Source organism: Molossus molossus, unplaced genomic scaffold (genome assembly GCF_014108415.1).
Source record: "Molossus molossus isolate mMolMol1 unplaced genomic scaffold, mMolMol1.p scaffold_m16_p_20, whole genome shotgun sequence".
NCBI lineage: Eukaryota > Metazoa > Chordata > Mammalia > Chiroptera > Molossidae > Molossus > Molossus molossus.
In genome coordinates this window covers 13,892,142-13,906,220 of record NW_023425356.1, presented here as the reverse complement: position 1 = coordinate 13,906,220, position 14,079 = coordinate 13,892,142, and the positions used below count along the sequence as shown (strand labels likewise).

General features: G+C 38.8%; 1 protein-coding gene across 1 annotated transcript in view; it reads left to right on the top strand.

The window, feature by feature from the left end:
* Window positions 1-9,816, top strand: part of DENND2C (DENN domain containing 2C) — a 74,537-nt gene extending 64,721 nt beyond the window's left edge. Inside the window, exons 15-19 of the mRNA XM_036273315.1 lie at window positions 883-924; window positions 1,824-1,929; window positions 5,408-5,644; window positions 5,888-5,974; window positions 8,036-9,816. Of these exons, the coding sequence (XP_036129208.1) occupies window positions 883-924; window positions 1,824-1,929; window positions 5,408-5,644; window positions 5,888-5,974; window positions 8,036-8,067 (504 nt within the window). The 3' untranslated portion in view covers window positions 8,068-9,816. The remainder of the gene's footprint in view (window positions 1-882; window positions 925-1,823; window positions 1,930-5,407; window positions 5,645-5,887; window positions 5,975-8,035) is intronic.
* The last annotated feature ends 4,263 nt before the right edge of the window (window positions 9,817-14,079 follow it).

Here is a 14,079-nt window from a genome sequence, read left to right as displayed (position 1 = left end):
TTAAAATATGTTTTTATTGATTTTAGAGAGAGAGAGAAAAACATCGATGAGAGAGAAATATCAACATCAATCTGCTGTCTCCTACATGCCCCCTACTGGGGGGTTGGGCCGGCAGCCAAGGCATGTGCCCTGACCAGGAATTGAACTAGTGACCTCCTGGTGCATGGGTCGATGCTAAACCGCTGAGCCACATAGGCTGGGCTATTTTATTCTTTTTTATACAATTGAAAATTGGATTGTTTTATTAATTTATTTTTTAGATAGTTTGCATTAATGTATAAAAATGCAACTGATTTTTATAATAACTTTTTTTTTTAATTGATGATGGATAATTTTGAACATATATAGAAGTAAATAAAAGAACAACACAAATCCAGTCACCCTAGTTCAATACTTAGCAAATTATGGCCAATCTTTACCCTTACTTATTCCACTCTCCCACATATTTTAAAGCATGTTGTGACATAATTTCATCTCTAAATATTACAAAATAAATCTCTACAACAATGGCATTTTTAACATAATCACAATAGCACTATCACATCTAAAAATTTAGTAATAATTTCTTAATCAGCAAAATTTAAGGTTCAAATATCCAATTCATAAATCTGTTTGTTTGAATCAGGTTTATTGCATTTGGTTGGTATGTTTTTTTAGTCTCTTAATCTATAGGTGTGCCTGCCAGAGTTCTTTTTACTTGCAATTTGGTTGTTGGTGTATTAGTGAGTTAATTTTTAAATGGGTTATAACTTTAAGTTAATTTTGTTTAAAACTGTTCCCATTACTTCAAAGAATCAAAACACTCTTTCTGACCAAGCAGTGCCTAACACATTTCTTTGTGAATGGCTCTGGTTTAACTTGCCCGGTTCCTTTATCCCATAGGTGCTGATAGTTGATCTCTGTGCAGACAAGTTCTTACAGGAGGTGAGTGACAAAGGACGTGATTACATAATACTTGGGGATAATAAGACAGAAAATATGTGAAAGTACTTAAAGAAGATGACTCAAGCAAGACTTTCAGTTCCTACACATACTTGACTTGACACTATGCCTGATCATGCAAGATTGACCTGAAGATTTTGGCTTGGGTTTAGCTATGTATCCCAAAGAAGGAAGGAGGAAACAGATTAAATGTCATTCTCAAAGAGGCAACCCTCCCCTTCAAGTCCAGATGTGTTGACATATAAGCTTCTAATTTAATTAAATTTAGCAAGCATTTAAAACGTATTATTTCCAGATATTCTGAATCTAAATGAGTAAGACACAGTTTGTGCTCTTAGGCCTTATAATCTAATGATGGGGAAAGGGTACAGACATACACATACAGTTTTAGAAATGGTATAATAGAAACTTGTACAAGGTGTATGGTAGGGGCAAAAAAGAAAATGGCCATTTCTTCTGGGTATTAAAGTGGAAGAGAGTGTTAGTAATGGCTTCTTAGAGCAGTTCTCTGTATATAGGCTTGTGAGCACCGAGTACAGGGTTAAAAGAATGTTTCCCAAGACTTTGTCTTTTTTCAAAATTACTTAGCTCATCACATTGGAAACACCATTTGTTTGGGGATGATCTTTCTAACATAGCATAAGACTTGTAGATGAGAGATATTTGATAGAAAGTGCCAGAAAATAAGTGTTATTTGTTTAATATAAGATGTATACACCATAAGTATCATGGATTCTTCTCAACATAGGGAAGAAAGCTTCCGACTGACTCTTGAGTGAACTATATACAAAGTCACTTGTGAAAGTTTGAGGACCTAATTAGTGCATGTTTGAGACACTCTCTCTCAAAGCTAATGAAGAACTTCAATTTCTTCTTTTAAGGTATCTGATGAGGATGACATTTTACCACCTAAACTCCAAGCTGCCCTAATGCAGATTTTGGAAGAACGAAATGAAATTTTGGCTCAGGAGCAGAATTTTTCACAAGGTATGTGACTGGTGGTCTGAGGGCCTAACGGTCAAGGCAGTAAGTATTTATTGAATGGCATGCACCCCGTTGAAGAATATACAAAGTATAGGATTGTGCGTGTGCCTTGAAAAGCGTATGATTAGCTTCCCTGCTGACCCTCAGATATGCCAGGTCCCCTTCTATTTTAGGACTTTGGCATTTGCTCAGTCCCATTATAGAATGCTATTCCCCCAGGTCGCCACATAGCTCCTGCTCTTTCTTCCGTACTCAGGTGTCACTTTCTCAGTGAGGCTTTTCTGACTGTCTGTCCTATGGGACTGTAAATTAGTGCAGCCACTATGGAAACCAATATAGAGATTCCTCAGAAAATTATTAAGCTTCCATACAATCCAGCAATTCCACTTCTGGCTATTTATCAGAAGAAAACAAAAACACTAATTCACAAAGGTATATGCACCCCTGTAGCATTACTAGTAAAAAGTAAGATATGGAAACATCCTACATGTCCATCAGTCAATGAGTGGATAAAGAAGATGTGTATATATACACAATGGAATATTACTCATCAATAATACCATTGCTGTTTGTGACATTTAGAAAAGAATAGAAGAAAATGTTTTATGTTTTGGAACAATAATGGAGTTCTTAAATGTGGCACAAAGAGCACAAACCATAAAGGAAAAGATTGATTAATTTGACTATGTTAGATTTTTAAAATTTCTATTCATCAAGGGACACTGTGGAAAAGAAATAAAAAACAAGCTACAAAGTGGGTGAAGACATTTTCAATAAGTATAACTAACAAAGGAATAGAAGAGGAATCATGAAAAGCCAATAAATATCTGAGGAGATATACAAGCTCATCAAAATAAGGGAAATGGAAATTAAAGCCACAGTGAGATGCCATTTTATACCCACCATATTGGCAAAAATTAAAAAGTCTAACAATATCAAGTGTTGATGAGAATGTGTAAATTAGTTCACCCACTTTGGAAAAACAATTTGTTATCATCTCATAAAGTCAAAGGTGTACTGCATGTCCCACAACCCAACAATTCGATTTTTAAACTTATAACCTAGAGAAACTTTTGCACATGGTAACTAGGAAACAAGTACGATAATTTTCATAGTGGTATTGTATATGATAGCAAAAACTAAAAACAATCTAACTGTCCATTGAGAATGTAACATTAAAAAAGAATCTTAGGCTGATTCCGAAGACTCTGTCACAGGGGTGTTTGGAATCAGATGCCGGTCAGCTAATAAACAGCTCTTATTTGGGGGGGAAAAAAAAAAGAATCATAAAAATACATATTGAGCCCGGCCAGTGTAGCTCAGTGGTTGAGCGTTGACCCATGTACCAAGATGTTGCCGGTTCGATTTCCAGTCAGGGCGCATGCCCAGGTTGTGGGCCCGATCCCCAGTGGGGGGCATGCAGGAGGCAGCCAATCAATGTTCTCTCTCATCAATGTTTCTGTATCTCTCTCTCCCTTCCTTTCTCTCTAAAAGCTATATATATATATATATATATATATATATACACACACACACACACACACACACACACATATATACATTTTTTTTTAAACCACACATATTGAATACAACAGTAAGTTGCAGAAGAAGATAATATATTATGTTCAAAGACACATAAAACCTAACAGTATGTTGTTGGGATTGCATATGTGTGTGGTGAAACTAATGTAAAGCAAGGGAATGATAAACACAAAATTCCAAACGGTAGTCATCCTCTATTGGAGAGTAAGGGAAGAACACCACTGAGAGTGTCCCACAGGGATTTTCAGAGATGCACATGATGTCTTGTTTTAAGCTCTGTCCTGTTCATCTCTCTGCTGGTCTTAGGACATATTCATGGGTGTAAAAGAATATATAAACTATACAGAATGTATACGTTAAAACAGAAACAAAGAATGGAAGACAGATTACAGAAAAACATATTTTAAGAAAAAAAAGGGAATTAGATATAAGAAAGTGGGTACAGCAGATATAAACAACAACTCTTCTAAAAAATTTTGCTGCAAAACAGAAGAAATGGTAGTAGCTGGATGGGATGGGAGAGCAGGGCAAAGTGTTGATGATAAAAGCAGGAAGAGGCCATGGATTCTTGGCTGCACAAGGAAAGAGTTGAAAAGGAAGTCTGTTGAACTAAAGATAAAAATCTAGATTAGAATTAAAATGTAATGCCAGAAAAGACCTTCGAAATCTCCCTATCCACCACTTTGTTGTACAGATATAGAAGTAAAGTGAATTGCCCACCTTTATACAGCTGCTTCATGGTAGACTGACTAAACCTAGGTTTCGGATTCTTAGTTCAGGGTGGAGCCCATGGGAAAGAGCAAAAGGCATTGTAAAGGGGGGGGGGGGGGGGGGGGTACAATTTGGATGTGAAAGAAAAAGGAGTGGAAGGTGAATCTGAGGCTTGAGCCTGGAATCTGGAAGGCAGTATATTGTAGTATATTGTAGTGGTTAAGAATCACCTGACTTAGGAGTCAAGTCGGGCAGCTTCTCCACTGTATGAGATGAGATGACTCTGGAGAATGTCTTTGTTTTGAGCCTCAGTTTCCTCATCTGTAAAAGGGAAATAATACCTACCTCATTTTATATTTGTAAAAGCATAGTATAGTGCCTAGCATATTTTAAGCACTCAATAAATTATTTATTATGGAATAATCATGATGAAATATTAAATGGGAAAGTTGAGAGAGAAACTGATTTGGTGGAGAAATATAATGAATATAGTTTGGAACATGAATTGTTTATTTGATTCATATTCTACCAGTTTCCCATAAGGACCTTATATGATGGCTTTTAGACAAATGGTATTTAAGTGCTAATGGGACAACCAAATGATGGTCATCCACAGGTAGTCTGCAAATATAGAAGGTGAACTTGGGTAAAATACCAGGGATGGAGATCTAAGGTCTGGAATTATCAACCTGGAAAGCCAGCGGTATTATCTCTATGCCAATTAGCTGATTAAGGAAAGGAATATTGAGAAGTGGTCTGAAGACCATGCTTAGAAAGGGGAAGAAGAGGCTAGAGAAAATGTTGATCATACGGCAAGGAGGAATCAGGAAATCAGGAGAGCATATAATTGTGAGAGGAATGAGGAGGAGGTTAGCAGAAATGCAGCATAGAGTTTAAAGGAGTCTAAAAATAGAAAAGCCGATGAAATTTGTCTGGTTCTCACTGGTGGCCTTAGAGCAGTTCCAGTGAAATCATAGACGTGCAAGCCAGGCTTTGCATATCAAACATGTAACAGGAGTGTGTGGGGGACGGAATTGAAGGTAAAAATGTAGGCCATTTTGCTTTTTGCAGGTCATGTAGAATGCAAGAAAGCTAAGAATGAGTATTCCTATGTGTTCTCTACTTCCTTTAATCTATGATTTCCTAGGCATCACTTTCATAACTAGAGCCAGTTTTCCCTTAAACACAAAACTTAGAAGACTCCCTTTTCCCTTTCATTTTGCATCAGATGTGACACTCAACTCTTTGGTGTCCGAAGCATTTGTCAGGTTTTTCGTGGAGTTAGTGGGACATTATTCTCTGAACATGACTGTCACCGAGCGTGGGGAGCGTGTATTCCAAAGGGAGCCATTCCGTAAATCTCACACCTCCCGAAGTGTTCGCCACTTCCTGGATCTCTTCATGGAAACTCAGATGTTTGCAGGATTCATCCAGGACCGAGAGCTTCGGAAAAGTGGGGTAAAAGGTCAGTTTCCTCAGAAAGTTCTCCCTCTGTATCTAGTGAGCACTTGGAAAGTTTGAAAATAATATAAACAAAAATAGCATAAAGCTACAAGGACTTAAAATCTGAGTTGTTTATTATGGGAAATTTTTTTTTTGTAATATTATTTTAACTATGAAGGTACATAGTAGTGAGCACAGAGCTTTAGTTAATTGATTTTCAGTCTTAAGTGTTGGACAATTTCACCAACATGAATTTTCCTTGTAGGTTTGTTTGAGGTCCGGGCCTTCCAGTATTTGGAAACAATTCCCGAGTCTGAGCCCAGTGGGATGAACAGAATTTTGCGGAGTCTTGGTGAGTTGTTGTATCTTTCTATTAGAAAAACATGGCTTGCCCTGGCCAGTTTGGCTCAGCGGTTAGAGCATCGGCCCGCAAACCAGAAAGTCCTGGGTTCGATTTCCACCAAGGCCACATACCTCAGTTGCAGTTCGTCCCCAGCCCCGATTGGGGCCGTGTGGGTGGCAACCAATCAATGTGTCTCTCTCACATCGATGTTTCTCTCTCTCTCTGCCCCCTCTCTCCCTCCCGCTTTGTCTGAAGATAAATGCAAAAATGTCCTCAGGTGAGGATAAAAAGAAAAACGGGGCTGAAAAAAGCAGTTAGCGTGCCTCATTGCAAATGCTTTATAATCAGATCAAATAATATAACCTCAGGTAGGCTGACCAGAAACCATGACCCCTAATTCAAAGTGTTTTGGAGAAAAGAAAGTCTCTTTCTTGGAGGTTGGGATTTTCTTTTTTTTTTTTTTTTTTTTCCTTTTTTTTTTTTTTTATCTTCACCCGAGGACATTTTTCCATTTTTTGTTCAAGTAGGTGGGAGGGAGAGATAGGAACAGAGAGAGAGAGAGAGAAACATCGATGTGAAAGGAGCACATCGAGTGGCTGCCACCCACACAACCGACCAGGGCCGGGGACAAACTGCAACCGAGGCACGCGCCCTTAGCGGGAACCGAACCCGGGTCTCTCAGGACCACAGGCCGACGCTCTAACCGCTGAGCCAAACCGGCCAGGGCGAGGTTGGGATTTTCTATCAGAGTTGTCCATGGGGCCGTTTTCCTGAGATGAAGCTCACTTATGATGTAAGAATTTGTATATCGTGATTATTACTCTTTTCTAGGTCACATCCCTGGGGGAAATCTTATAAAAACTGTGGACTTTTGCCCTGGCCGGTTTGGCTCAGCAGTTAGAGCGTCCACCTGCGGTCCGGAGAGACCCGGGTTCGGTTCCTGCTAAGGGCACGTACCTCGGTTGCAGTTTGTCCCCGGCCCTGGTTGGTCATGCGGGTGGCAACCACTCGATGTGTCCCTTTCACATCGATGTTTCCCTCTCTCTCTCTCTTCCTCTCTCTCTCTCCCACTCTATCTGTACAAAAGGTGGAAAAATGTCCTCGGGTGAGGGAAAAAAAACAAAAACAAAAAAACAAACAAAAAAAAAACTGTGGACTTTTTTCCCAGAAAAATATACTTAAAGGATACAAATATTTTGGATATAATTTTAGGGTGTTTATGGATGCCCTGAAGTCCATCCATGCACTCCAGTTTAAAAACATCTGGCTTAAAGGGTTTAAAGGGCATCTGAAACAAAGAGGGTTTCCTGCAAGTGTCTAATTTCACACTTCATAAAGGAACATGGTTATGATTGTTCAGTTATACTTCACTTTTAATTATTCAGCATGATATAGAACTGTGGTGTGGTAGCCCAAAACAATGAAGAACCTACAGTGTATGGTATTTACATTGGTCTTTGAAATATATACCTTTAATTAAAATTAAGCCCTATCCTTTTTTGTTGTTGTTGTTAATTTCCACCTGAGGATATTTTTCCATTGATTTCTAGATAGAAGGGAGGAGGGAGAAGGAGAGAGAAACATCAACGTGAGAGAGACACATCAGGTGGTTGCCACCCACACAACCCCAACTGGGGCCGAGGACAAATTGCAACCAAGGTACGTGCCCTTAGTGGGAACCGAACCTGGGCCTTTCGATCTTGGGCCAATGCTCTAACCGCTGAGCCAAACCAGCCATGGCTGTTATTTCATCTTATATACCATGGGTTAGATTAGATCAGTGGTTCTCAGCTCTGAGTAAATATTATAATCTCTGGGGAGCAGGCCAGCTGATTTTAACCTACAGGCAGGGTTGAAAACCACTGGATTAGATGATGTCTGAGCTCTCTTCTACCTCTGCAATTAGACACTTGGGGAGAGGGACAGGTAATTACATCAACGGATAGCTTGAGATAGCAGTTTACTCCTGGGCTGTTCTGAATAACTAGCTGGTTAATCCCTTGCCTCAAATAATGTACAATAAATAAAAATGAACTAATGAAAGTTCGCTCTACTTTTTTCTCCCTTTAGGAAGTAAAATGAAATTTCTGCAGAAGAAATGAAATCTTCGATTGACTGTCTCATCCTAAATAAGATAGAAAGTGCCAAAGCAAATATTTTGCCCAAGAGCCGGGATGCCCTGAAGTATTCTACAAAATCCTTGAAAGTTGAAAAGGTTACAGAGTGGGCCAGGGTCTTGGAGGAGGATTCTCCTGTTGCTTCTTTAGTAATCACTGGAGAATTATGGTAGTTATCTGGAACCAATGCTCTCTTTACTCTGCCTCTGGTTGTTTTTAAGTGGCCTTTTCTATTTGATTCTTGGGCTCATTCTTTGTGTTTTGTGCTTAGGCTATGAAGGCACTTGTCTTTTATAAGGGCAAAACTTGGTGGTGTCTTTTTTAAAACAGCTCAAAGAGGAGCACAGTGAGAGACATGCTGAGTTTAAGGTACTAGGGAGGCATGATAGAAGTGGCAAACACTAGCCCTACACACATAATTCTCATCACTGAAACACCATGGCAGCTTTAAACCTATGAGCTGTTTGAATTGAGCTAAGGGATATACTTATCATATCTCTTTCCCCTGTTTTTTGTCTAATGTTCTGTCTAGGGGAATTTCACTTATGTGGAAGCCCTATTTATTAGTTTTGTTATTGAACATCTTGTAAAAGCTCCTCCCACATTGTGTGGCACTTGAATAGCTTGTCCTTCGTAAGTCAACATTAAACCTTTTGGAATTATAATTGGTAGGAAAAGTCCTTCCAAGGGCATGAGAACTACTTTTTTTTTTTCCTAGTGGCTACCATGTGCCATGCACTGTGGTACACATATGTATGTCATCTTATTCAGTCTTTAAATCAACTTTCTGAGATATTTGTATTTCCATTTTACTAGTGAAGAAAGTGGAATTTAAAGAAGTTAAATAACTTGCCCAATTATACAATAGAGCCTGGACCAAAGCCAAACTGTTGGTTTGTGAACACAGAGAAAGTTGGTTAGTCCTGCAGATGGAAATTTGAGCTCTGTGGGATTGTAGCTATTGAAAAAGTTTTCTTTTTAGTTGAAGTGTACCAGAGCCAATTGAGCTCTGAGGATAAGGGACTTCAAACTATAGATGTCTAGATGAGACTCTTTTTGGATGCCCTAGAACTGTTAGACTTTTTGCTGTAATTAAATTGGAGTAAAAAATATGAATATTTCCTGGAACACCACCACATAATCACCCCAACCTTTAATATCTAAAGTAGCACTAGTGACTGGAAAGAGGAATTGGTCAGTGATGGTGTAATTTTCTTTGATGTTATAGCAAATGTCAGTTTTCTTCAATTCCTGCTGATGGTTTTAACTGGCATAAAACATATTTATTCAAACTTAACAAAACCTTACAAGCTACATGAGGATACAATTTATTGACTTGTATAGTATTGTCATTACATCCATTTTACTGTGCATGGATGAATCTGAAGCAGACCCCATGTAACAGCGGTGCTATATAATTCCTACAGATGTGGGTCCAGAAGATAGAACTGAGCCTATGTCTTTTTTAAATGCTTAGTAAGCAGCTTACCCCAGTGGGGCTTATATCATACGTCTCCCCGTTTGGTCTCTTCTGACAATCCAGCCTGAGGGAACAATTAGTAACTGGGGATTGTTTATAAAATGGGGGTAGGAGGTATTACTGTGGTGGATCCTGGCCATCCCTCTGTGAGGAGACCTTTGCTTCAGGGAGGGGGGTGTATTTTATCCCTGTGATCTGGAGCTGCTTCCTTTCTTAGGTCTGTTTCATTTTGTTTTTGTAAAGTTTTATGAATTCTGGACGTTTATAAAAGAATTGTTAAAGATTTGTATAAAATGTTAAATATAAAAATTTCATGGGTCTCTTGGAGAATTTTAAATAAAATTGCTTAAAATGTAAAGATCTTTTACTTCACTTAAATCTATACCTAGCACATTTATCTAATAGGTTAAAAGATAGGCCGGTATCACTTTTTCAGATAACATGACTCTATATATAGAAAACACTAAAGACTCTACTAAAAAACTATTAGAAACAATAAACAAATAAAGTAAGATTTCAGGATACAAAATCAATGTGCAAAAATCCACTGTATTCCTATATACTAACAATGGAATTTCAGGGGAAAAAAATGTAAACAATTTGTTTTGTAATTGGAACAAAAAGAATAAAATACCCAGGAATAAACTTAACAAAGGATATGCAGGACCCATATACTGCAAACTACAAAGCATTATTAAAAGAGATTGAAAAGGACACAATGAAATGGAAAAATAATTCCATGTTCATGGATTGGAAGAATCAACATAATTAAAATGTCCATTATTACCCAAAGCAATATATAGATTTAATGCAATCCCCATTAAAATCCCAATGCCATTTTTTTTTAAAAGAAATAGAACAATATATCAAATTTGTGTGGAACCACAAAAGATCTCAAGTGGCCAAAGCAATCCTGAGAAAAAATAATGAAGCCAGAGGTATACTTCCTGACTTCAATTATACTACAGAGCAACAATCATCAAAAGAGCATGGTATTGGCAGAAAAACACACACACAGATCAATGGAACAGAATTGAGAGCCCAGAAATAAAACCATATGTATATGGGCAAATAATTTTTTAGTGTTTTTATTAATTTTAGGGAGAGAGAGAGAGAAACATCCATTGGCTACCTTCTGTGCCCCCTACTGGGGATTGCTCCCCCAACCCAGGCATGTGCTCTGATCAGGAATCAAACCAGTGACCTCTTGGTGCATGGAATGATGTTCAACTAACTGAGCCACACTGGCCTGGCTGAGCATATAAATTTTTATTTATTTATTTATTTTAGAAAGAGAGGAAGGAGGAGGGGGAGAGAGAGAGAGAGAAGCACCAATGAGGGAGAAGATCATCTGGCCACAACCTGGGCATGTGCCTTGACCGGGAATTGAAACAGCGACGTCTTGGTGCATGGGTTGATGCTCAACCACTGAGCCACACCGGCCGGGATGGGCAAGTAATTTTTGACAAAGGAGCCAAAAAACATACAATGGAGAAAAGAAAACCTCTTCATTAAATGGTGCTGGGAAAATTGGAAAGGTAAAACAATGAAACTAGATTACAGTTTGTTTCCATGTACAAAAATTAATTCTAAGTGGATCAAAAAGCCTAAATATAAGATCTGAAACAATAAATTACATAGAAGAAAACACAGGTACTAAACTCATGGACCTTGGTATTAGAGATTTTATTAGTTTGACTGCAAAGGCAATAGAAGTAAAGGCAAAAATAAATGAATGGGACTATATCAAACTAAAAATTTCTGCACAGCAAAAGAAACTGCTAACAAAATAAGGCAACCAATGAAATGGGAGATGATATTTGCAAACAACAGCTCTAACGAGGGGTTAATATGCAAAATATATGAAGAACTCATGCAACTCAACACCAAACAATCCAATTAAAAAATGGACAGAGGCACTGAATAGACACTTCTTCAAAGAGGACAAATAGCCAAGAAACATGAAAAAATGCTCAATGCCACTAATCATCAAAGACATGCAAATTAAAATGACTATGAGTTATCACCTCACATTTGCCAGAATGGCTGCTATCAACAAATCATCAAACAAGTGCTGGTGTGGGTGTGGAGAAAAGGGGACTCTAGCACACTGATGGTGGGAATGCAGACTGGCAGCCACTATGGAAAGCAATGTGGCGATTCCTCAAAATTAAAAGTGGAACTGTCATTTGACTCAGTGATCCCACTGCTAGGAATATATCCTAAGAAGCCTGAAACACCAAATAGAAAGAATATATGCACCCCTATGTTAATAGCTGCACTATTTACAATAGCTAAGACCTGGAAACAGCCCAAGTATCCATTAGTAGATGAGTAGATAAAAAAGCTTGGTACATATACCCAATGGAATATTACGCAGCTGTAAAAAAAGATCTCTTACCCTTTGAGACGACATGGAGGAACCTGGAGAGTATTGTGCTAAGTGAAATAAGCCAGTTAGAGAAAAACAAATATCCCATGATTTCACTTATTTGTGGTATATAATGAACAAAATAAACTGACAAAATATGACCAGACGTGGAAGTAGGAAACTTCCTGACCAATCTCAGAGGGAAGATGAGTGGGAGAGCAGAGAGAAAGAAACCAAGTAACTTACATGCATATATGTATAACCAATGGTCACAGACAAAAGTGTGGTGAAGGCAGAGGGTGATGGAAGTAGGGAGGAGGGTGTTATTTGGGGGTGGGGGGACCTGTAATACAACAATAAAGAAAATTTAAAAAAATAAAAAGTGGGCAGAGGATCTGAACAGACACTTCTCCCAAGAAGACATACAAATGGCCAACAGATATATGAAAAGATGCCCAGCTTCATTAGCTATTAGGGAAATGCAAATTAAAATTACAAGGAGATATCACCTCACACCTGTTAGATTGGCTGTCATCAACAGGACAAGTAATAAGTGTTGGAGAGGTTGTGGAGAAAAAGGCACTCTCATTCACTCTAGCCGGAATGTAAACTGGTAAAGCCACTGGGAAAACAGTATGACAGTTTCTCAAAAAATTAAGAATAGAGTTACCATATGACCTGTTCTGAGTATCTATCTGAAAAACTTGTAAAGATATATTTGCAAAAATATATGCACCCCTATCTATGTTCATTGCAGCACTATTAATGGTGGCCAAGACATGGAAACTACCTAAATGTCAGAGAGATGATTGGATAAAAGGATATGGTACATACATACTACGAATACTACTCAGCCATAAGAAAAGATGAAATACTGCCATTTGCAACAGCATGGGTGGACCTTGAGAATATTATGCTCAGCAAAATAAGTCAGTCAGAAAAAGCTAAGTGTACTGGCCTGCTCATATCACCTCGCCCTGATTAAATAATACAAAAGGCCAACTATGGAGCTTTCAGAGGCAAACTGAGGAAGTACCAGCTTCCTCTAAGCGAATTTATTCTTTAGAACTTAGAAAATAGAGTGAAGAGCAGGACACCCCTAACCATAGATGTGTGCTGATGCAGTTCCCTCCAACCTCCATTCCCTCCTGCTTATTGCCAATTGCCTCCGCTTCTGCACTTGCTAGCTTGCTCTCCCCCAAGGCCACCAAGAAATGCCAGTTGCAGAAATTTGTAACAAGCCCTCTATAAAATAAAATTGTAGCTGAAAGTCAGGGCTGATCTCCAAGAACTCGGGATCAGTCACTGGCCGGCTTTGCTCTCTATTTGGCTTTAATTTGGCTCTGGTGGTCTCTCGGTTCTCTCGCACCACAACACTAAGAACCATATGATTTCATTAATGTAAGATATAAAACTGAAGCCCGTAGACACAGACAACAGTATGGAGGTTACCAGAGGAAGGGGGGTGAGGTGTGAAGGCTAACAGGAACCAAACATATGGTGAGGGAAGATGATTTGACTTTGGGTGGTGGGCACACAATGCAATATCATGAATCATAGAAATCTACACTTGAAATCTATATAATCTTATTAACCAATGTCACCCCAATAAATTTAGTAAAATAAATAAATAAGCCCTGGCCCGTTTTTCTCAGTGGTTAGAGCATTGGCCCATGTACCATTGAGTCCCGGGTTCGATTCCGGTCAAGGGCATGGGTTGCGGTTCCTCCCAGCCCCGGTCGGTTGTGGGGGAGGCAACCAGTCCATGTGTCTCTCTCCTTCCCTCCCACTCTATCTAATGATAAATAGAAAAATATCCTCGGATGAGGAATGAAAAAAATATAATAAATAAATAAAAGATAATCCGAAGTGATCCTAGACTAACCAGGCTTAATTACTGTGGCCAACATTTCCAGGCTCTTGGCAGACAAAACCTGGGTTTAGATCGCAAGTGGGGCGTGGTATATTCTATTCCCAGTGTCCTAACAACAAAATGATTGGATTTCATAAATGCTCCGAAGGCAATGTGACAGGGCTTTTAAAAGCTGGGGTTGGTGCGCAGTTATCAGTCTCGCCCTGGTGTAGCTCAGGTTCCTTGTGTTAGGCTGACCATAAAGCTCCGCAACTTTAACTGAAGACTGGCGCC